The sequence below is a fragment of the Conger conger genome, chromosome 5 (genome assembly GCF_963514075.1).
Source record: "Conger conger chromosome 5, fConCon1.1, whole genome shotgun sequence".
Classification (NCBI taxonomy): Eukaryota; Metazoa; Chordata; class Actinopteri; order Anguilliformes; family Congridae; genus Conger; species Conger conger.
In genome coordinates, this window is record NC_083764.1 from 34,893,801 (window position 1) to 34,918,715 (window position 24,915).

General features: G+C 42.2%; 1 protein-coding gene across 1 annotated transcript in view; it reads right to left on the reverse strand.

Moving 5' to 3' along the window:
• Window positions 1-516: 516 nt before the first annotated feature.
• Window positions 517-24,915, reverse strand: part of prox1a (prospero homeobox 1a) — a 44,000-nt gene continuing 19,601 nt past the window's right edge. The window contains exon 5 of the mRNA XM_061243535.1: window positions 517-893. Coding sequence (XP_061099519.1) covers window positions 708-893 — 186 coding nt within the window. The 3' untranslated portion in view covers window positions 517-707. The remainder of the gene's footprint in view (window positions 894-24,915) is intronic.

Sequence of the window (24,915 nt, forward strand, 5' to 3'; positions counted from 1 at the left end):
ATGGCCATGTTGCTTAGCTACAGGAAAGGTTGCTCTAAAGGAAAGAGCCTAGGAGCTGGCCTCTCTCTCCCTGGTGTATGCACTATCAGAGTGGACAGAAAACACACGACTTGGACGAGCGCCCGAGAAAGAAAAAGCAACGTTTAGACACAGTTTCCACAGTCCCCAAACAGCAGTCCATGTCAAATATATTTTTGTGGACAGTATTGTATTAACCCCTCCATTTTTAAATAATTTATTCTACAGTACGCAGAGCTGTTGTGAGACCAAAAATATGTTGTGTCAATAGCAAGCAATAATTACAAGAATAATAATAAATAATAATAATTAAATCTATACAACCTATAAATGTAATGCCCTGGAAAGAAGCCTTTGCACTTGTCATGTGTCTGTTGGTGAAACAGGGCCCTCCTGATGACTGGATTAATAAAATGTCAAGTTAACAGTACAAATTGCCAGCTGGGCTGCAGAAAAGTGATAATCCCCTTATTTGGGGGGGGGGGGGGGGGTCTGGGAGAAGGGGATTCACATAGTCAAAAACACCCATTTGGGTTTCAAAGTCTTTTCAGAGGAAAGGGAAAAAAGAGAAAACAAAAATGGAACAGCTAGGTCATTCCAGAACAGCTGGGGCCTCAAATTGGGAATGCTACTTCATATTCATACATTCAAAAAAACAAAAACAAAAAAAAGAGTAGAAATGGAAATGTTTACTCGTGCAGTAGCTCTTGCAGACAGTTGGGAGATTTGAAAATCTCAGGAACCTCGCTGTCCAACTTGCAGATGACCTTGTATATGGCCTTTTTCCAGGAGGGATCAACATCTTTACCGGCGACAATGGCATTGAAAAACTCCCGTAACGTGATCTGAGCCACCTCCAGGAATCTGTCCGGAACCTGCTGATACACAAGGAGACAATGACATTAATAAAAGTTTTACGTTTCAATCCCAAGTCTCTGATTTGCAGGAGGGCGGCCGCGCTGAGAGAGACAGAGGGGACTTTTTTTTCCGAAGGGCCAGAGAGGATCAAACCGGATACACACCGCCCACCCCACCCCCCGAAAGGCCCTCTCTTGCAATATCGGCAATACAATTTGTGCGAATTAATTTTCCATGAGACGTGAATTTTGGGTCACTGTTTTCTGCCAATGGAGAACGCATTTATGCTATGGAAACCAGAATTCCATGTACTGTGCAAAAGTCTACAAAAACTGACTATATAACAAATACAAGTAAATATTATTTCAATGAAAGGAAACAGGATATTGTGTTTTACAAAAAGTTGATATCTTATGGCTAGAAGAACACTGGTTTGTTTCCCAAACTCTCCTCAAGGGACCCCAGCCATTCCCTGTATTTATAAAATTCCACCCCCTGCACACCTAATTCAGCTTATTGAGGTATTAATTAACTGAACAAGGTGTGCTGGTGGTGGAATTTAACAAATACATGGAATAGCTGGGGTGCCTCGTGGAGAGGTTTGGAAACGGCTAAACTAGCACAGTTTGACAGTCAAAAATATCATTATTTTGTATCAACAGGGCATTTAGCAAGCAATGATTCGCTTAACTTGGGCACGATGAAGACAGACAGCGTGGAAAACCCAAAAGGCTGTCTTCAACTGATGAACAGTACTAAAAGGTTGGTTCCTTGAGTGACAGAAGGAAATCAAGTCAAGTGCTAGCTCAGCTTCTGGCAGAGTCTTCTGGCACCAAAGCACATGCTTTGACAGTGAGAAGTAGTCGTACAAGAAGTGGTCTCTTTGGGTTTGTTGCAGCTACGAAACAAGCTCAAGAGACTCTAGTACATGAAAACCAGCATCAAGCATGGGGCGACAACCACAACACAAGAACACCACACAAACAAACAAGCACAAACTTAACATGATTAAGTAACACATCTTATGGCGCCGAGTGTATCATAAAGCAGACCATGGGATGAAGTATGATCCTCTTCTTGCTACTTCCTTAAAAGCAATGTAATATTGACTTACATGTAACTTCCCATTTCTTGACACAATGATATCAGACTGTGTTGTAAAACTTTCACTGCCGTATTTAATAAGGGCCATGAGATAAAGGCTGGCTGTGGGACGAGAGAGAAGTGAAGCTCTTCCACGGTCACACTTGGCTTGATTGTAAATCTAAAATGTAAACAGCACAAGAAAAAGGAGAAGTAGCGTATCTGACTTCTTTTTTTGGTTTCAGAAAGCCGAGGACCTGGAGAGCTGGTGTCTGCGTTTTGTTCCAACCAATTAGTTGGTCTTAATTTGCTAAAAAGCTGTATACACCACTGCTGGTTCGCTTCTGTATGGGACCACAGTAAAACGTTGCCACCGAGGACCCATATACAGGCTGCAGCTGTAGCTCATGACTTCATCAGAAAAGTCACATCAAATAAATGATCGGGCTCGATCAATAATTAAAAGCACAGGAATTGGCATGAAATTCTGGAGTGTATTGGCCCCCATTGCGCACCTCTGGACCACAGTAATAACCCCCAGATGCAGTAGGTGGTCTGAGCTAATCGATTTGGACTGGCTCACTAGCCCCCCCCACTTCCCCCGGCCCCTCCTAGCCTCAGGTGTCCCGTATCCCCTGCCGCGGCGAATTCGCCGTGTTTAGCACTCCTCGAAAGATAGACCCCGTCGGCCTGACGGGAGCTGACTGCCCTTTGCTGTTAGCGACCGACAATATGACGCGCGCCTGGGCTTGCTACCTGGGGCGGTCACTGGTCGCTGCCTGCCATCCACGGCAACCCCCGCCCCCCCACCACCACTATTTCATTGACCCATTTTCCCTCCGTCCCTCAGAGGACTCTTGGGGCAGGACGCGTGGTCCTGAGATGTCCAGTGATCCTCTGGAAATGATCCCCTAATGATCTTTAGCACCCTTGACAGGGCTTGCTCTACAACACCGCACAGGGACAACTCCCCCCCCGGAGAAATACTCTCATTACAACCTACATACCCCTGGACTCACGCCCCACAGGTAAACTTGGTAAACACCCTGTATGACTGTACTGTGACGGTTATGTTTGTCCACATACATACATTCACACTGCAAGCAATAACTGTACTGACCATGGGAAATACATAGAAGGACTATGAGGGACTCTTAAAGCATGTTGTGTTGTGCCTTTCTACAACTTTCTGTGCGCGCACAAACATCAAATAGATTAAAGTTTGCCTGTTTTGCGTTCTGTTTTAGACTACACCAGCGCTATTGCTTCGTTTTTCATTGCAGCCTAGGCAGGAGAGTGCCTATGGAGGATGGACTTTCCATAACTCATGGTATATTCAAGAATTCTGTTTCAGTTCTAATTTTTTTCACGATTAACTTAATTGCCACCGACTCTTCCGTATTTTTGGCTGAAAACAATGGCACCAGTTTTGAGTAGCAGCATGGCTTAAGCTGGTAATGTATTCTAGTTTCAGGCTATGACATCAAACACAGCATCTTTTGGCAGAAAGGGTGATTCACTGTTCAAATACTAAACTTCTGAGGCCACCTGGAAAAATGAAGGGCAGAATAACAACTGCATCACCACAAATGTGAAAACGGAGAAAAGAGCATCCTGTTAAAAAGTTAAATTCCTCTTGGGTATCTTTTAAAAATCTAACAAAAGCCATAAACCCATGTCTACCTCAGGTGAACACACACATTTTTTTCCTTTTTGTCTATCTCTCCCATCTGCTAGTTTTAGATCACACACGCGCAGGCACATACACAAATGAGGGTACACACGCACATGCCTCCATACAATACATACACATGCACACACATATGTGAATAACACACAAACACACACAAAGAAAATGCACACACATCTTGGCTAACACACAGACACACACATAAACACACATCTTGACTAACACACACACATCTTGACTAACACACAAACTAGTACACACACACATGTACACACACATCTTGACTAACACACAGACACACACACACACATCTTGACATATGCAAGCACATGCTCACACACACGCACACACCCATACACACACACACACACACACACACACGCCCTTCTCAGTCTGGCTGAAGCGGGCCTCCTTCTCCTTCCCTCGCTGTGAGCAGTACAGCCTTCAGGGGTCATTTGTTTGATAATGCTGACTGTCCCCAGCCTCCGCAACACACAACAAAAGCCTGACATAGCAGGCTGCTTGCCTTCTGTGTCCTGCAGATTCTCATCATGACTGTCAGGACATACCAAGGTTAGCGGTCACTGGAACAGGGCTCGCTGGCAAAGGCTTGCCAAACGTACTTGGCTGATGAATGAATGTCACATGGAATGGAAGTGGGGGTTGGGGGGGGGTGGGCTAGGGCGAGCGGGTGGCTGGGTAAGGGGAGGGGGGCAATGTGGGGGGGGGGGGTTTGAAGATTAAAGGTTATAGATATCTCCCATTCCTACCACCCCCAAACACATTGTCCCCCTTTTATCCCCCCCACCCCCCAAGCACTGTGACCACCCCCTGTCCGCCTTCTCTAAAAATAAAAAAGCAAAAAAAGGTGCCTTTCTTTAAAAACTCCCCGTCTCGGGAGAAACGTACCCTCCCTGGACGCACGCCTCTCTCTGGAGCACGTGTCTGCTTTCTCCCTCCCCAGAAATTCTCCCCCATTTATCTACCACCCCCCCCCCACCAGTTTTCCGTATCTTACAGTACCGTTGCCCACCTGAAAACAAATGAGGGGCTTATAATGAAAAAAAATTGATTGGATTCCTGAGGATGGTAGGATGGTGCTGTAACTGCAGGTCTGCTGCATTGCTAAGAATATTCCTATGAGGAATTTCTCCTGCCGTTTTTACTATAAAAGGGCAGTAAAATGCTGACTGTAAGGAGAAGACAATGTCAAGGAGAAAAGGGTATTGGTATTTTGGATCCTCTTGACTGCTTGCCTTGGAGAGAGAGGTGGGGGGAGAGAGAGAGAGAGAGAGAGAGATGGGAGGGAGAGAGGGAGAGAGAGCATGTTGGGAGGGAGGGAGAGAGAGAGAGAGGGACAGAGAGAGAGGGGGAGATAGAGAGAGGGGAGAGTTATTCTTGTCACAAACCCTTTTGTCTGCATCTGCTGACTGCTTGCCCATAGCCAGCAGCATGCTTTAACTGTTTTGTCACCTCCTCTGCTCGCGCGGATCAGCTGTTGTGCTTTTGTTACGGGTATTGTAGCGGCTAATCCACTGTGGCCGCTGTGCTGTGAGGTAAATACAGCTGAATCCCACCTCAGACAATTCTTCATAAATATTTCATATGCCCTTTACAACTCCTCATTCCCCAAATTGAAGGGGCTATAAAAAACCCCTAAATAAATAAAGACGGAAAGCCAAAGCTGCCTTACACGCCTTAAACGCAGGTCTTAAGACAATGCGTGGAAAGTAACCGATGTTGTTTCCCATCGAGACGCGTGCTGCGTTGCGCCGGCGGCTGAGTGTGTGTGCATCTCATTAAACGAACGCAGGCGTTTACTGTCAGTTCCAGTGAGAAATAGTTAGAGTGAGGTCCTCCCATGCTCGTCTCTTAGAGCTGGGTGCTGCTTTTGGATGAATGTGGCTTATAGTCTCTGCTTGACAATGGTACTGTAATTTCATAAATCCAAATACGTGTGCATTTATATGTTATAAAGTATATGTACATATTTAATATTAGTATATAGTATATAAATGTACTCATAAATACAGACAATACAGTAAAGTCAATGAGTGAGCTTCCAGTAATATACCTCTCACTAGAGAATAAAAAGCAACTCATTTATATTTAACTATAAAATGAGTAGAGTGAGAAATGTATACTTTAATCCTGTTTCTAAATAAAAAATAAAAATGAATCAGCCAAACATACAATATTTAACAGGAAATTAAAAATGACGAGCGTGAGTGTCGCACAACCGCTGTGAAATCTGTGCTTTGGAAAAAGGAAACTTTAGTCGGTCTCTTATCGATTCGCAACAAAGACTTGTACGTTGCGTTTTCTTTGATTTCTGTGACAAAAAAAGAGGGACGGCTCTCTCCCTCTATTAGACCGGCGACACAAATGGGCCTGTGGGGCCTTTTGTTTTTGTTGTCTTCCTTTCAGCTCTGCCCCGCTTTGTTGTCCTTCCCCGCTCTGTGGATCCCGGGATAAGAGACCGGTGAACAAGGGGGCCCAGTGAAAAGGGACATTATGCTGCTCTTCCACTGTGAAACGAAAGATGAGAGCTGGAAAAAAAGAGGCAAAATGCAGAAGGAGTGGAGGCAAACAGCCACGGCACTTCACCCAGCATTCATTCACCCTTGTGTGTACACTAGTCCCTCTGAACAAACTCCCCCGATCCCTGCTGTTTGTTAAGTAAATATTGATCGAGGAGAGACTTACCTCCCGATAGCTGCCGTGCAAGCCAAGGGCTGGGAGGCTTTGGGGGGCGAGGAGGCAAGGGGATGAGTTGCGGGGGAGGGAAAGGGGGGGGTAGGACGGTCGGCGACGGGCAAGCGGCGTGGATGAAGACGTGAGCCGTTTAATCGCGCTCGTGCAGAAGGTCGCGGCGGGGGAGTCTGCTCCAACCTTTGTGTTTTTCCTTGCTCTTCACCCCACAGCGTGCTTTTTGTGAGGGAGGGGATTTCGGCTTCCTCCCGTCTGATTCAGTTATTGCGCACTGTGCTGGGATAAACCGACTGAGCTGAACCCACAGTGTGGATTTTGGACGCTCCTGTGAAAGCGCACCTAACCAGTAATTCACCCCGAATGTACCCAGAGTACATACTCCTCGCACAACATCGGGTGAAAAAGCTATTTTACTTGCTATTTATGGAAAACGTTTTTTTTCTTTTCCCAGAAAGGCAATCTGAATTTTTCTGGATCAGGGTGAAAGTAGCCTGAATGTTACACCTTTTATTTGCTCAGCTCTGGCCAAACAAGTCCGGAACGATAAATACATCAGATAGCCTTGAAGGATGCGTGGACCACACATGGCCCAAGTTCTACAGGTTAATTCCTAACTAGTCATGGCCTGAGAAAGTCTCCTGGCCTGGGAACTCAGCAGCTTCTCACGCTACGCTAGGGTGTCTGTGGATAGATTTTAATAACGATCTCCCCCCTGGTTTGCATGCCATCTCAGCTCTGCCCTGATTTACACACGCTGCCCCACAATACTGACTGTTACAGTAACCCCCCCCCTTCTCTACTTTAGTCTTGGAACACAAGGAAAAGTCAGTGAGACTATCAAAAATACTTTTTTTTTTTTTTTGCTTTAACTTTCTCTCACCACAATTTATATATAACCAACTGACAGCAGTCCAGGTAATATTATATATAATATTACTTTGTAAATAAAAGCAATGAAAAATAAGTAATTTGCGGGTGAAAGTGGTCTTGCCATTCCCGGAATCGCATTTTTAAGAGTTAATAGATTGACAGAGAGTAAACATGGTCCCAAGGTCAGGGGTAGAAGTGATTTCGTCTGTCACAGCCTGGAAAAATAAGTCTGGGTCTGGGTCGAGGATTTTCACTAAACTTCAAAAGAACAATGTTCTGTTGAACTAAAAAAAGGACACGCAGTACTCAGTACACATTCATCTCCCGTAATCAATAGTCTATATGAGCCGCATGATAAACTCTTGGCTGGAGTGTCACTTAGTCAAACAGATTCCAGGTTTCCCCCTCAGATAAAGATGCTTTCAAAAGCCATGACTGTGAGGCAACCAAGGTTCGCAAACTATGCAGCCTTGAATTGGCCCAGCAGGTTTCTGGTAGAAAGCTGGGTAAACACGCTTGGACACTGATACCACTGGCCTTGTGGGGACTTTTGTTTTTCATTCTTAAGAAAACGTTCGGTAATGTGCCATGTGCCCATTTCTCAAGGTGTACAACAGACTGTCAAGGACGGGGTCGAAGATGCAGATAAAATCCCATCGTTCCTTGCTCCCCTCTCATATCAATTCAGTGTTTGCGTCAGCTGCTGTGATTCAGCGGGTGAATGCCGGGGCCATAAACGCCTATAAATCAAGGCCTCATACACACTACCGCTAAAAACCCGTTTTGAAAACAGTTTCGGCTCCTTAAAACTGTCAAATCCACACTATGAAGTGTTTGAAAATGTTTTAGTTTAAAACCCATCACAGTTACACACCAGAGTCCCGCACGGCTAAGCATTGGACCGGGGTTCACGCCTCAGCCCTGCCAGATCCGAGTATGGCCGCCGCATGAGGGAGCCGCATAATTGGGCCGCCACTCCGGGGGTGGGGGGAGGGATCTCGGCGGGGAGATTAGCTGCATACGAGCCGCTCTGATTGCCCCGGAATCACGGTCCGGGATGATGTCGCTGCATGTTTCATACGTCTTTGTCAAGCCGGGTTGTAGCAGTGTTTCCTCAATATACATGGCCGACTGAAATAAGCAGGGTACAATTGGCCACCAAAATTGGTTAAAAATCTGTCCCAAATGTTTTTTGGTTTTTGAAAGCTACCTATAGAATTATTTTCCTTAAATAAATGAGTTCCATTGGTGGTAGTTGCTTGTCCAAGCTAATTTCAAACATTTTTATTTATTTTACTATAATAATCATATTTAATCTGTATATTATTGCTGCCAATTGCAGCAATTGGACGGAGGAGGAGACATCGCAAAAACATGCAGAAAGTGTTTTATTTTTTAACTGTAAACATTGGTTGCCATTGAATGCAAAAGATCATACCTGCTGTCAAGCAAACATTCTGATTGGACTGCAGTCTAGGTTTTGAGAACCACAGAATACATTAGAATTATGTGTAAGTAGAGAAAACCTCTCAACTAAAACATTTCAGAAATGTTATGAAACTAAAACTACAAGGCATAAATCTACAACTGTACAGCTAATGTACTGTAATGTACTACTACTAAATACAAAAAAATCTTAAAACTGTCATTCCATTCTTGACCATTTAAGGTTAACTATTTGAGCCATTTTCTAGTCAAGAGTATCAAAGTCACACCACCGACTCAAAGATGCTTCTTTAGAGACCATTACAAAGACATGGATGAGGAGGGGTGGGGTAGGGGTGGGTGCATGGGAGGGTTAATGCTGGGATTGACCAGGGGTTACAAAGTCACTTGTCTCTTATTGCAGTCACAAGCAGTTTAAAAAAAACTGTGGGATGGGGGTAGAAGCAATAGGGGGACATCTGGAGAGTGAAAGGGGTGGGGTGGGGGGCCGTCTGGAGAGGACAGAATGGCCTAAGGAACAAAGTGGGCAGAAGGAAGGAGGAGGCTTAGAGTTGGGGGTCTTTCTTTTCTGGTAAAATGGGGGGTGCGGGGTGACTTGGCAGTGAGACTAATGAAGTCTGTGTGTGTGTTTGCATGTGCAAGTGTGTGTGGGTGGGAGTAGTGCCAGGGTGAAGGGAAGACACACATCAGCACTGCAGATGTGTCAAGGCCCCCCCAGAGCAAAATAATGACATAATCAGCAGTGGTGTCACAGACTAGACTGCACACAAGGTGACAAGGGACAGGATGACTGAGAGCATGAGCAAGGAGCAGAGATCAAGAGCGGTCAAGGGGGAAAAACTTCCAGTACTCGCCTCTTCCCCAGGTGGACTGCCTCTTTGTGCTGTCAACTGCACTTCTTTATTTAACAAAAGCAACTCCTCTGAGGGACCCTGCAAAATGAAGCCATTTCTGACTCTTCCTGCAGGGTTTTTTTTATGTTTAGTTCAGTTGGACATCTGGGTCCAACAATAAACCTAACTTGAAATCTCGTTTAATTCCTGTTTAGAGCAGCCACGCCAAACACCTTGGTTGATCTGTCCACATTTCTACCGTGAAGCAGCACGCACTTTTGCCAACAGTTATAATAATAAACAGTCTTTTGAAAAACCCAACATTGGTAGCTTCAAAATCAACTGCACAACAATGGAATAGCAGTTAGTTGCTTACTGAGAGCCAGCTGGCTAGCATGAATTGCTTACACTAAGTCAAATCTTCAATTCAGGTAAGGCAGAGAAGACCTGTACATCTATGTCCCACAGTACATCAACATGATGTGCAATTTGAAACTGGAAACCTAATAATGTTTCACGAAATGTTAGACAAAGGGAACATGCTACTGTTTTCTGTCGATAAGCAACATATCCAATTATAGATTTGATTGAGGATCTCTTAAAATATTCAGAAATATTAGTTCGGTAATCATGCCAGAAAGTATAAAAAAAGGAACCAGTGACAAGCTCCTCCCACTGTATCTCTGCTGCAGCCCAGAGACCGTGTGTTCAACGGTCCGTCGAGTGCCCTGCGGCTATTAACAGCCCCTGTTTATGATCAGCACCAGGTCTCGTCCTGACAGGAAAACATCCCCAGCAGTGGCAGCAACCACTTTACACTGAGAGGCAATTAAAAGGAGCGGTCTGGAGTCAGAGCCAAAGGAGCCGTAAGCACGTAAGCTTTTCCTAAATGGGATACCTCATTAAGTTTTCATTTTCAAAAAACCACAGCCACCATATTCCAGACCCCCACTTCTAGATATCTCTCAAGCAGCTGCTCCAGGTGCCAGAGATAGCCATCTTCCCTGTGCCGGGATGTTTTTTCTGCAAGCGTAAGGTCACGTCACATTGTACTTAGTTTGCGGATAGCTGAATATTAATTTCTTAAAACTTTTTTTTTTTTTTTTACAAGGTTTTGGAAGGCCATTATGTTTTCATATTGTGAAGTAGCATCTGCAACATGTTTTACAGCAGAAAAAAAGTATTCAGTAAGTGAAATTATTTGTGTAGCAGGAAAGCTGTGATCTACGGGCTAACATTATGTCGTGGAAAATGACCGCTCTGATTAGGACTATAAACATTATTAAAATGGTTGCTACAGGATTTTATTCAATACAGCTTTACACTACAACACTGCAGTGCTGAAATAGTAAAAATAAGGTTTCTATGGTGAGGAAAAGAAGCCTCAGATATTTATTATTTAGATATTTGTTTCATACAATTTTTTTGTGTTTTTTTGTTTTTTGATGCTGGTCAATTTTGTCCACATGATGTCTGATTGCTCCATTTCCACATCCATTTCACAATACTGATAAGCTAGAATGAGCTTGTCATTATAGTTAATCACATATTCAAGCTTGGAGCTTTAGAAGCACCTCGATGACATCATAAAAGTGCGGAGACAGTGAGCCACTAATGTAATTCAAATAGAGCTTATTGCCCAGTCACCAATTTCCCCTCACTACTTAAAACAAATTCTACACAGATCTGGCCCTTACCATCATGTAACAACACTACTAATGGTACATTTCTAAACTCCAAAACAGACTACTGATGGCACATTTATAAACTCCCTAACATGCAGAGACTACTGATGGCATATTTCTAAACTCAATTATGCACGTACACGACTAAACTCCACAATATACAGACACTACTGGTGTTGCTTCCAAAACTAGCAGCAATGAGGGGGTCAGCAATCAGATTGTAAGCAATTACTTGCTGTTTGTTGGAACCTGATATGAGTATGGAAATGTTCCCAAACGAGTCCTTACAAGAGTGATAAATTACAGACACAAATAATCTTAAAAATATTACAACAATATTAACCACAATATATAAGTACATACATAATAATGGTATGATTTATATTATATTATATTATACTGAAACATAGTAATATTAAGCGGAAGAAATTACAGCTTTCCTGTTTTTTGAAGAGAGAGGATCAGTGCTGGTTGGGTTGTTTTTATACTTCTGAATAAAATAAAAAGCAGGTTAGATTGGTCTGAGGCAGAGGCTTCTGTGAAAAAAGCCCCTCCTCCGTGCAAATTAGGATCCATTAATAAGTCATTTTGCCTGGCAGGAACAACAGGCCCTGAAAGCTTTGTACAAGGCGATCTAATCACTTGAGAGCTTGCCCTTTCTCTGTGGAAGGTACAACAGTAGGTGTTTGTGTGCCTAAAGCTGTCTGGTTGTATGTGACTTTTGTACTAACCATAAGTGGGAGACTGCTTTAGGAGATATAGAAACAATAAAAAGCAAGCAGTACAAAAAATTGTCTTCAATAATGTATGAACAAAACAAACAAAACACACACACAAACACACACGCACACAACAGAGAGAATAAGTAAAACACTGAAGGCAATGCTACCTTACATACAGTATGTGTATGTACATAAAAAGACTGGTGTAGTCAAACAATATCAATTCACTCAACAGAGCAGCCCCCCAGTTTGTGTACTTGTTCGTCTTATTTGGTGAATTGTAATTTAAATTTGGGAAAAACAGGTCTCTGTCTAACATACAGCACAAGGACTGTTGATAACAGCAGTGGATGAAGGTGGTTCTGGTGTGCCACCTTTCTCATGAAACCGTACATGATTATGCTGAAAGAGCCTGCTTTTGAAGCCTTGTGATGCAGAACACGGGTCGCTGAGCTAGCATCTGTCCACTTTGCACACTGTCAGGTGGTGACACTGCCGCAGTTTAGGTTTTCAGACCAATCAAATATTTCAGAACATCTCATATTTTTATTTGGGAACAATGGCACATGATCTGGTTCTGTCCTCAGAAATTCGCAACAACCTTTCTGAACGCAAAAAAGCTGAGAAGGGGTCACCTCAGCAGAACTGGTGTCGTTGCGAAAAAAAAAAGAAATGTTTTCATGTTGACTCTGCTGGAATACGTATTACAGCATCCCAGTCATTTCCAGGGCCTTACAAGACATCAGGAATCCGATTTCCATATCATGTGGATCTAGAAATGTATAGGACTTTAAGGGAAGTGTTTATAGTTATCTACCAGTACAAGATAGTAAAAGACATGCCTGTCAGGCCTTAAGAGTGACATTAATACCGTTCACATTGCAGCATGAGAGAAATCCCCAATTCACCTACACTCAACGTTAAGAATGAGGCAGACCTCATCCACCTTCACATTCACAATATAGCAGCGCAAAATTCTCAAATCTTGAAAAATAATTATGCAGTGTATCAAGATGTCTCTTCAATATGACTTATTTGGATGAATATACACTCATTGGGCACTTTATTAGGTAGACCAATCATGTGGCAGCAATTAAATGCATAAAAGCATAAAATGCACACATGACCAAGAGGTTCAGCTGCTGTCAGACCAAATGTCAGAATGGGAAAGAAATCTAAGTCTAAGTGACTTGAAATGATTGTTGGTGCCGGACAGGGTGGATTGAATAGTTCAGAAATTGCTGATCTCCTGCACGACAGTCTCTAAAGTTTGCAGAGAATGGTGCGGAAAACAAAAAACATCCAGTGAGCAGCAGTTGTGCAGGAAAAATCACCTTAATGAAAGAGGTCAGTGGAGAAGGGCCAGACTGGTCAAAGCTGACAGGAAGGTGACAGTACTGAAAATTACCAACATTACAACAGTGGTAATGTGTGAGAGAGGTAATACTCTCTTCTGCATACGAGCAACGCGTCAATCCTCTTAAATGGATAGGCTGCTGCAGCAGAAGACCAATAAGTCTAAAACATAAGTCTAATAAGTACCTAATAAAGTGCTCAATGAGTGTATATTGATGCATCTTAAAACTGCAGGGCCATGGTGTCCACTTTTATCAATGTTTTTCACAGTGTCTACACACCTGGTTTCCAAGGCACAAGTGTGGAACCGATTGAAAGGAAACCACAAAAACCACAGACTCTGCAACTCGCCACAGGCTTGGGATCGAAGCTGTATTTCCAGATATATGATAGGCTTTGAACACTTATAAATCGAGTCCCATACAGTAAGAACATTGAGTGGACAAGGGACCGCAGAGTCTGGCTGAGGCCAAGCCGTGAGGACCTCAAGGTGGTACAAGGGGCGTGAGCTGGCGATGGCTGGTCAGCTTTGCTCCCCTGCATCAAAGTGCAGCAATAATGATGGGAAACGACAGCAGTTTGTTTTTCGTTGACTGCTGTTACGTCCAGCCTGGGATGTTTCACATTGCGGGTATCCGGCTGAGCGCAACATTAGCGTGAGGGAGCCGTGCGGAACCAGCAGGAGTGGCGTTACGGGCCGCTGTATCGGCCGGCCTGTTCAGGGGACAGAATTGGCTCGCCCGCGAAACGCACAGTTTCGCTTCAGCGGAATGAGATTAAGCCCACCCCAGCCTGGCTCGCTGGACGCCATGAGACAAAGCATGCGAGATGAATGTGGGACCTTTTTTCCTATTTACTTCTCCTTCAATGTCAAATCCTTATTTCAAATGAAAATATTAAAGAGAGAGAGAGAGAGAGTGAGAGAGAGAGAGCGAGACATTTCCGTACATTTCCTCAATTTTGGATAAAGATGGCAAGGTGAAAAGATCTAACTGACTTTGAAAGAGGACTTTGAGAGAGCTTCAGTCACAAAGATCTGAATTTAGATCCACGAGAAAGACATCAGTACACAGGGTCAGAAATTGTGGTCGAAAGTGCACATATGATGACCATGATGCTTGTGTGTTATTGCGTTATGTAAGAAAAACAGAAGAGCAACTCTTCCTCAGGTGACTGAGAATGTCAATGCAGGACCTGATCAGACTGCGTCCACAAGAACAGACCATCAACAACGACATAGAGAGTAATACAGTAGGGTTGCAGTGCTTAAGACAAATTAATATTGGTATGAATGGTTTGATGAGTATGAAAATGATGTGAATCTAATTCTAAGGCCTTTGCGGTCACCAGACCTCAACACAATTTAACACCTATGGGAGATTTTGGCTCTCCATAATCATCATCAAAACACCAAATGAGAGAATATTGAAATTGCTGATCTCCTAGGATTTTCAAGCACAACAGACTCTAAAGTTTGCAGAGAATGGTGTGGAAAACAAAAAACATCCAGTGAGCAGCAGTTCCGTAGGCAAAAACGGCTTGTTAATGAGAGAAGTCAGAGGAGAATGGTTTAAGCTGACAGGAAGGTTACAGTAATGCAAATAACCAGACGTTACAACTGTGGCACAGTGCCGTGGCTATGTTAGGGGCGGGTAGGGCCTGGCCCCACCACTAGATGGTGGTATTGTGTTCTTATTGCTCATTGACTTATATCAAGAACTGCAGTTCAATTAAGCAAATTCATTTGAAATAACTCAACCTTTGAATGATATTATCCGTGATTCCTCTATTAAAGGTAATAAACAATTCTTTGTGCAATGTGCTCCACTTAATGCTGCCAAATATCTGTCAGTGGGGCTGGCGCAACGACCCATAGCCCTGACAGTATGACAGGGAATCCCTTATGTGCATGTCATAATGGATTTTCCATGTTGGCCTGTGGGCCCCAATCTCGTCTGGTAATGTCCACATAAAAGCGCAGATTTCATAGCTATGTGTCAATTGGCTAGCTAGCAGTTGATATTCTCGTAGTAGCTGTAGTTGTAGAAGCCGCCTCGTTACAAACACATTATATTAACATGAGATTGTGTTATAACTACAAGACTCTCATAGTAGCTTCGCTGTATTACTTTTGAGCTATATTTATATTAAAATTTTTTAGCTGACACTTTTATCCAAAGCTTTTAGCTGTAGCAGTCCGTACAGTTAGCTAATAAATATCATAGCTTTTGAAAATATCACCATGAGTGAGTCCTCTATTTTTTGAAGAGAAACTGGCGATCAAAAGGTTGGGATCCCACCATCCAGAAATTATTAGCATCACCCAAGGAGGAAAGAAGAAAACCTGCAGTTGTTCCAGAAGAAACCTTGGCTAACAGGTTAGTTAGCACTTTGAAAAAAAGCTCTGTTGCTGTAAGTATAGTATAGCTAGCCTACATTTGGTTAAATCCTTTGACACTATCCATTTTTACATTTTAGCTAGACTAGCGAAATGCAGTGCCTTTGTACATATCACCACAGAAAGTAAGATTAATTGAGCAAATTAGAAGAAAAAAATAAGAGTGCTTGCAGGAAATATGAGTGTGACATCTACCCAAAATAAAAAGGTTATTGTATATTATATTATATTAATTGCTTGCTTTGTTATTTATTTAGCTGAATAATTTAAACTAATAGATTGAATAAGCAGAAAGATTATATTACCTATTGCGTTTTAAAATTGGGCATTTTTATATATCAAAATAAATTGCGCCATGGACACAGTGCAGTGATTGAACCATTCAAAACAGATCCCACTCATAAAACAGTAATAATATTGCATCCTGACAGAGAAAAATAAACAATACTGTTTCCTCTAAATGTATTGGAACAGCAAGGCCAATTTCTTTGTTTTAACAATACACTGAATACACTTGGGGTTGAGATAAAAAGATGAGTTCCAGAATTTCAGTTTTCATTTCCTGGTATTTACACCTAGTTGTGTTAATGTTACTTGGAACATAGCACCTTTGGTATCAGACTATCCAAATTGTATGTGAACAATAGTATTGGAACAGAAATATTTAAGTAAATAACACTTAATATTTGGTAGCATATCCCTTGCTTACTTTTTTTACTGCATCAAAACTGTCAAAACAATTCCCCTCAATCATGGGTCATTGTCTTGCTGCATGATGAAGTTCCTCCCAATTAGTTTGGCTGCATTTCTCCGTAAAATGGCAGACAGAATGTTTTTTCTAGACTTCTGAATTCATCCTGCTGCTACAGTCATGAGTTACATCATCAATAAAGATTAATGAGCCCACTCCAGAAGCAGCCATGCAAGCCCAGGCCATGACACTTAGTTCCTCCACCGTGCTTCACAGATGAGCTTGTATGTTTTGGATCATGAGCAGATCCCTTCTTTCTCCATACTTTGGCCTTTCGATAACTTTGGAGAGGTTCATCTTGGTCTCACCATTCCATAAACCTTTGTTACAGAACTTTTGTGGCTCATCTCTGTACTTAGCAAATTTAAATCTCGCCTTCCGAACAACTGATGAGTGGTTTGCATCTTGTGGTATAGCCTGTAAGTCTTCTCTCTAAGCCCTGTGGAAATTGTTTGTGATGTCACTGACTGATGTTTTTGGGTTTTTCTTCACAGCTCTCACAATGTTTCTGCCATCAACTGCTGTTCTTTTCCTTGGTCGACCTGTTCGATGTCTGTTGCTCAGTGCACCAGCGGATTCTTTCTTTTTCAGGACATTCCACGTTGTTGTACAAGCTATCCCCAATATTCAATGGCTTGACTTCCCTATTTTTCAAGATCAAAATACCAGGAAATAAAATCAGAAATTTGGATTGGTCATCTCATGTGCATGTTTTGACCGCAAACTCAATTGTCTTCTCTGTATAGCAAAAACAAAATAATTGACCTTGCTGTTCCAGTACTTTTGAAGGGGAATGCAATGATCTTTTTTCTTTGTTGTTTCTTTTTGTGGATTCTTTTTTGATTACAGATAATACGGCTATTCTAGATAGGCAAATCCTATAGGCTACAGATAAATACAAGTTATGTCATAAAACAGGAAATCTCACAATCTGATTGGTTAATAGCAGTGATGAAATAACTATATACCACTGCTATGAGTTCTAATGCTTGTTTACAGTTCTAGGTCAAGTATCACTCCGCGGCGAAGCAGTCATTAAAAACGTCAATCATCTTGCAACAATGTTGCCCAGAATCTACACACTGCCTCTGCGTCCACGTTATTCAGAAACTATCTGATGCGGGAATTGATTTGCGAGAGAGATTTGTATCTATAAGCAGGCAGAAGTACGAGAGCTTAAGGTGACTGATAGTGCTGGGAAGTTTGATTCATTAAAATGAAACAATACGTTCAAGTTGGTACATCAAAATGAATCAAACGTTCAAGCTCTTTCAGAGTAGAGTAGGCTATTTGTATTCACACATGGTGTCAATTCAATAACTATCGATACAGAAGGCACTGTTACGCACATGTTACTACCATAAACCATGCATGTGTTAGTAGCTATAACTACATTTATTCTGCAATACCCAAATAAATAAATCTTTAATTTTGTTGTGCCGCATAGGACTCAGGGAAATAGTGTGGCAATATCTCGAACAGCAACGGGTGCACAAGTATTAAACATGAAAGGCTACGTGGTACAATGATAAAACTGCAGCATTGGAGCATGTTTTTCCAAAAGCAGGAAACATTTAGACAGCATGGTTTTCTTGAATTCCAATTGTAATAAATTGTTCAGTATGTAAAATAGGCTATATACAATGTAGCATACATTTATTGGTGTAACCAAATCCAAGTGGGGTTTTGTATTTATATTTCATTTATTTTCCTATTCATGTAATTAGCCTATTTTTATTCTTTATTTGTATTATTATTATTACAGTTTTGCATTGCTCGATCTAATCATGTGCTACCTTTATAAAATTCTTCACTATGATTTGATCCATATATTATATTTATATTTATATTTGTTGATGAGCACCACTTTTTCAGTGAAGCCCTGCATCATCCAGGCTAGTTGTCTAATATCAAAATGCAAATCAGACAAATTATTATATAATTAAGGACAACGCAACACCATTTTTAAACAGGAAATAATAGCCTGTTATGCTCCACTGGGTTCTGTTTAGAGAAATAGCCCATATGCTAATATATTTCTTAGCTAGCAAATAAGGGGAATATATCATAGCACCGTTTTAAAATTTAAAAATATCAGCAGCATTGTCATTAACGTAAATATAAACACCCCTGTCACATATTTTTCAAAAACATAAACACAATCACCAAATGTAGGCTACCATTTCCCGTTTCAACTAGGCCTGCCTGCCTTTTGAGTTTTCATACCATTGAGACTTTCAGTATCTCAGTACATTTGAATCATTTACATACAGTACATTTGGTTCATCAGTACATAGAATTAGAGTCGTTCCTTCATACTGAAGCTACCCCGGCACAGTTGCGCACAAGCAATTTAGTATGAATTATGAATTATGCCCTGTCATTAGGCTATTCACACAGTGCATAGAGAACATGGGAATGAGTAAGGGCAGTGCACAGACCAATAGAGATTGCGAGGGGGACGGAGTTCATTTCATGTGGCCAATTGAATCAACTGAAATGTATTTTCGGGACGTACCGAGTTTAGAAATTATTCATTCAAAAACATTTGTTCATTCAATTTGGAACAACATTAGTGACCGAAACTTGTGGAGAGTGGACCGGAGAAAGCAGAGCAGCGCGTCTCCAAATAATAAAATAAGTAGACCTACACAACGTCATCCCACTAATGTTGGACAGATTTTCAGTGCTTGCACAATGGGAAAGTACAAATAAACATCAAAAAGGCAAAAAGTCTTGTTTGCTCACTCACGTTAGCTTGCAAGCTAACTAGCTAGCGAGTTTGGCAGAACAACGTTGCATAGTAACCACCTGGCACTACTTACTAGAATGTGGGAACTACTTTCTTGTAAATTTGTCTTATAATGAAACTGTTTTCATTGGATTGTGTCTATAATATCTATATTATTATGTTTGGTAAGCATTTTATAAAAGCAATAACTCACTCCAGGACGTGGTATATCAAAATTTTATCACAGCTACGGGGGTTGCGACCCTTAGCCTGAAGATCGCCCCTTAGATAAAAACTGATAAAATTTCTATATGCCATTGCTTGTCGTGAGTTATTGCTTAAATATACAAACTTGTGCTCTGATTGATTCTTTAATTTATTAATTCGTTAAGATAATTATTTTTTGATTATGCAGTTGTCAGATGAGAACTTTTAATTTATGGTAGTGGGTAAAGTTAAGAAATTTTCATTATCCAGTTGTGAATCGATGAACTATAGTGAATTGAGGAGCCAAAAAGTGTGGAGAATCTATCCAAGTCGTGTAATTTACAGGGGGAACGAACGATGAAAGAGCAAATAATTTTAAAAGTTTCTGTACAACCTGCAAAAACAAATGGTTACAAAATGCAACCATTTAGTTTCAGTCTGGGGCCCTGTATATTTATAAAATAGATAAATCTCTTCTGCTTGTTTCCTTTCAGCAAGAAGGGCTTCTTAGCTGCAAGAAACCCAACAAGACTATTTCTTGTATGACATCTTCTTGCTGTCAAAGCATGTACTTTGGTGTCAGATGCTGAGCAAGCATTTCACTTAATTTCCTTCTTTCCTTCAATGAACTGACCTTTTAATACTGTTCATCAGACAGCCTTTTGGGTTTTCCATGACATTTTCTGTCTCCAGTTTCTTCAAATTTCTTTAACAAATACATGGAAGAGGTGCATACATCTAGGGGAGGTTTGGAGAATGGCTAAACTCAAACGATTTAAAAATCGTAGTTTTGCATCAACAAGGCATTTCTCAGCAAGCAATCGTCCACCTAACCGGATTTTCAGGATGTACTGTGGGGGCTGTCATAAAGAAATTTTAATTAAACTTATAAAACAAGTTGAAGACTTATGGAAGACCCAAAAGGGAATTGCATCTGATGAATGATACTAAGAGGTCACTTCCTTGAGCAACTGAAGGAAATCCAGTGTATTGCTTGCTCAGCATCTGGTATGTGAGAAGTCATCTCACAAGAAATGGTCTTGTAGAGCATGTTACAGCTAAAGAACCATTCTTGCGGAAAGAGATTGCATTTTTTTGAAATAGACCATAAAGCACTGGGTGACAACCAGTGGCAGAAAGTCTTCTGGAGCCATGAATTTTGGTTTACAAAGATGGCAGTATGTCAAAAGAAGAGTTGGAGAGAAGTACACTGATGCCTGTCTGCAGCCTTTTGTGAAGCACAGTGGTGTCATGGTCTGGAGGTGTAGAAGATCTGTTCAAAATCAATGGAATTAAGAATACTGGGCTATGCAAATGGTTCTTCATCCATCATGCTGTGCCTTAGGGTAAATGACTGATTGGCAAAAATGTAATCTTTCAGAATGAGAATGACACCAAACACTCAGCAAACATGTTTAAAATCTACTTGAAGCAGAAGTCTGCAGTTGCCTACACACATAGTATTGGACTGGCAACCTCAAAGCCCTGGCCTCAACATAATATAAGCTGAGTGGGATCATTTGGACAGGGAAAAGAACAAAAAGCAAGCAAAGTGAAAAGAAGAGTTATGGCAAATCCTGCAAGAAGCTTGGAATAATTTATCACAGAACTCCTTGAAAGAAAATGATGCGACGGTCTACCAAAGCAAATTGCTTCAGGTTTCCACAGTCAGGCCACACAAAAGTTACTTTCCATCGTATTCATGTGTCTCTGAGATTACTTCAATGTTATATTGTGATTTTCTCGATCAAATAAACACTGTTCAGTCAAACGGCTTTAAGTAGAATTCTGTTTAAGAGTGGCTTAACACTTTTGCACAATACTAAAAATACGTACAGTGGGCTCCAGAATGATTGGCACCCATGATGTGGTATGTGTTTCTCCATTTTTATTAAGGGTGCAAATAATTCTGGAGCCTACTGTATATCGTCACCTTGGAAGTAATCTGCATTCTCAGTGATTTTGAGATATTGAACTTCAAAGATACCAAAGTTAATGGGCCCCAAGCAGATTAAAAGTAATAATTTCATCATTTTAAACAGTATTTTTGATTTTTGTGTCAAATCTATGACACCGTTTTTGCCAAAAACGTCAGCTAGAACCTTATAATTCTAAGTTCTCGATATATGCCCATCCCTCCTAATGAGGTAATGGCTGGAGTCATGGAATCTTGGTTCCCATCCTTGCCACATGACTGTCCGCCAGCCCCCCACAGATCGCTCATTGTGAGGGAGGCTGCCACAGCTGTGCGGTACCCTGTGATGCGGGATGTTGGACGCGGGACGTGCAGGGCGAGCACGAAGGCCCTCTGCGTTGGGGAGCCTCTGGGCTCGTGACTCCCGTCAAACCCCACAACAAGAGATTGCCTTTATCGGCCTCCAAGAACCCTTGTACAACTGAACTCGGCATCACGTCTGGACTAGATTAGACGTTCATCCTTTAATTTTAACTCGCAGACAAATGTGCGCATTGGGTTTTTTCTTTGAGTACACAGCTTAGCAAGTTTGATAACCAAAGGCTAACCTGTATCTTTCTAAAAGCATAAGTGAAACATTCACTGAATATTAACCTTAGTGAAACAATATTGCATCAGCTAGTGATGGCAGAGAAGTAAGAATAATGCTAATGAGAAGGTGGTGTAAGAGTAAGCCTATATGCATTGCCAATAAGTTATACAGTTATTATATGACCAAAAGCAGATGGATGTTATCCTTTCATTGGAAGGCAAGCAAAAAAAAAAATTCATGTTAAACATTAATTTCAGATGGAAGATGCAAATGGACAGGAGCACTAAAAGGTATGGACGTCTGCGAGGAGCTCTGCTATTAGAGTGAATATATTAAAAAGCATTACAGATATGATGTGAGTAAAGAACTCGACTGTAGTTAACGATAGGTTCAGCTAGTGCCCCGTTCAGATGAAGACTGCAACAGCACAGATGATGGGATGAAAAAAACAATAACAAAAAATATGTTTCTATTTAAAGAGTATGCAGTGCACATCAAAACAAAATCAAATAACTGTTTCTACAACACTGACTTATGGGGTAGTTGGGAGGATCTGTCTCGTCTTTATCTCTGGACCCAAGGTTTATGTTGAATCTCAGAGACTGCAGCAGTCATCACCAAATGTTCTAAAAACTCGGTTGTTCACACTGAACGAAATGTTTTGATCTGAAACGGCCTTAAATCCTGGAAAGCGATCTCCCCCACAGCGGCGTGGCTCCCTCAGCTCATGGAGATAACCCCTTTTCTGCTGAGTGAAGAGCAGAAAGAATGGAGGTAGAAAGACAAAGCTAAGGGGAGATGAATGTCAGGCGATAGACAGTGGCACTGAAAGCTACATTTTGAACTTTTGCATCTCAGAAGCACAATTAATTATGAAGGCCTTTGGGGTAGGTCAGACCGAGGAGGATATAGGTACCATAGAGATGAGAGAGATATATATAGAGAGAGAGAAAAAGAAAGAGAGACAAAGCGAGGTGGGGGGGGGGGGGGGGGCTACCATCTAACAGGGCGGCCACAGAGAATGACGTTCTCTGTATTTGTCAACGAGTGTTTTTACGCTGTCTACAGCTCATACAGCAAATAAAAGACACCTCAGTATCCCTCTCCCACAGTCTTACTGTTTACTGGTTTCATCTGTCCCCCATTTAATCAAATACAGCATATATTTTCCTTTTTACAGGGAACAGTGTATTCTATAATGTCAATATATCCTGCTTAGTTATTTCAGGAAAACATAAGTGGAGAATGGGGAGGATTTGTCAACAAACCAAACCGAACAGAGGAGAAAGAGGGCTGGAAAAAGAACAGATGAGGAAAGACCAAAACAAAGCAGGGGAGACCTCTGAAATGAGGAGGCTGATATGGTCAGACACTCAATCCCCCCACCCCCCTCCAAGATGAGAGTAAGCAAGCTCCCAAAAGAGCCCCTCTGTGTTTCTGCAGCCTGGCCAATGCCGCTGCTTTCTCTCACAAAGCAGCGGCCGCCAGGATCCTTGCAATCTCCTTTAAATGTTCTTTACCTCAGCGGCGAGGAGAAGGGGTGGAGCTGAGTGGAGGACAGGGGAGGATGGAGGGATGGGGGTGGGGAGGACAGTGGTTTCCATGGGCAGGAAGGCTTGACAGAAGAGCCTTGAAGTATTTTCTGAGGGAAATATGAAACCATCCCCTGAGCTGTCATAAAAATGTCTTTTTATCCCCCTCTCTACACTCCCCGCCCCGTCTTTTTTCCCCTGAATGCCTGGTGAACTCTGATACACTAGGTGACATGGCCTCTGTCCAAAACGAGACGATTGGGTTTCCCGGTTTTTAGAACCGCCGGTCTCAATACAGAGCAATATATTTCAATACGCGTATATAAAGTAACTTATTTCCTCAACATATTTTTGAATTGTTTATTTAACCTTTATTTTAACAGTGAGCCCCTCTTTTACAAGGGTGACCGGATACGTATAGCAGTAGCAAAAGAGCAGGGAAACGGCGGTGTGGCAAATGATGAAAGCAAGAGCACAGCTCATCTCACGGTTAAATCGCAGTGCATTCCTCCCTCCCGTGTCCTCCTGCAACACCTGCTCCAGTCAGCCAGCCACATTTGCGTGTGCAGATACCTGTGCCGGCTACCGTGTGTGAAAAATGCAGACTGTACTGAACATAGTTCTGAGTCTTCCCAAGCGGTGCTTCTTTAGCAATGTCGTTCCCCTCTGACAGCGGAGTACAGTTCACTTCCCAGTCATTAGTGTTCACAATGTAAGCCTTCCCCTTTTGTCCCTGTGTTCACATTTCACTCCGGAATGGTTAATGGTTACCGAGTTGGAACGCCTGGTAATTATGAACTATCTTACGAACGTGTATGTGTGTGTGAAGGGAGGGGGGGGGGGGGGGGGCGAGGGGGTGAGGGAGGGGGGATACAGAACATGAAAGGAAGCACAGAGAGGGCGAGACATGCAACCGCGGCAAAGGTAATTAATGAAGTTCCTTTAATTACAGATTGTGCTCATTCCGCCATAGGGAATGCGACAATTATGCCATTAAAAGTTTTTTGTAATGGACATGGGGCAGGGGGAGGGGGTTGGAGGGGAAGAAACAAATTTGAAGAGGATGAAAGATGCAAGGCAGCAGAAGGAAAGGGAGGAAAAAAAACAACAGACATCTCAAAGGAGGAGAGAGCATTTCGCTGGTGCACAATGACAGACCAGATTAACATCAAAAGATCAGCAAAACAGAGGACATATTCATTCTAGAGACACGACCAAGGTGGAAGGAACTTTGATGATGCTAAATTTGGCAAAAGCGCAAGTTGCTGAATCGGCTTGCGGTTCCAGTTTCCTGCCTCCGTGCAGGCGCTGTTTGACAGGTGGAAAAGGGAGAATTCACTGAAAATCCAAGTAAGTGGCCCTTGGGGGGGGGGGGGGGGGGGGGGGGCATATCTCTGTCCCCTGTTCCAAATGCCACAGAGCTGAGTAACATCTAGTCACAGCAGACAAGCTACACACCAGAGGGGGAGAGGGAAAAACACACGCGCCATTCTAGCCAAGTTGGTTTGTCTAGATA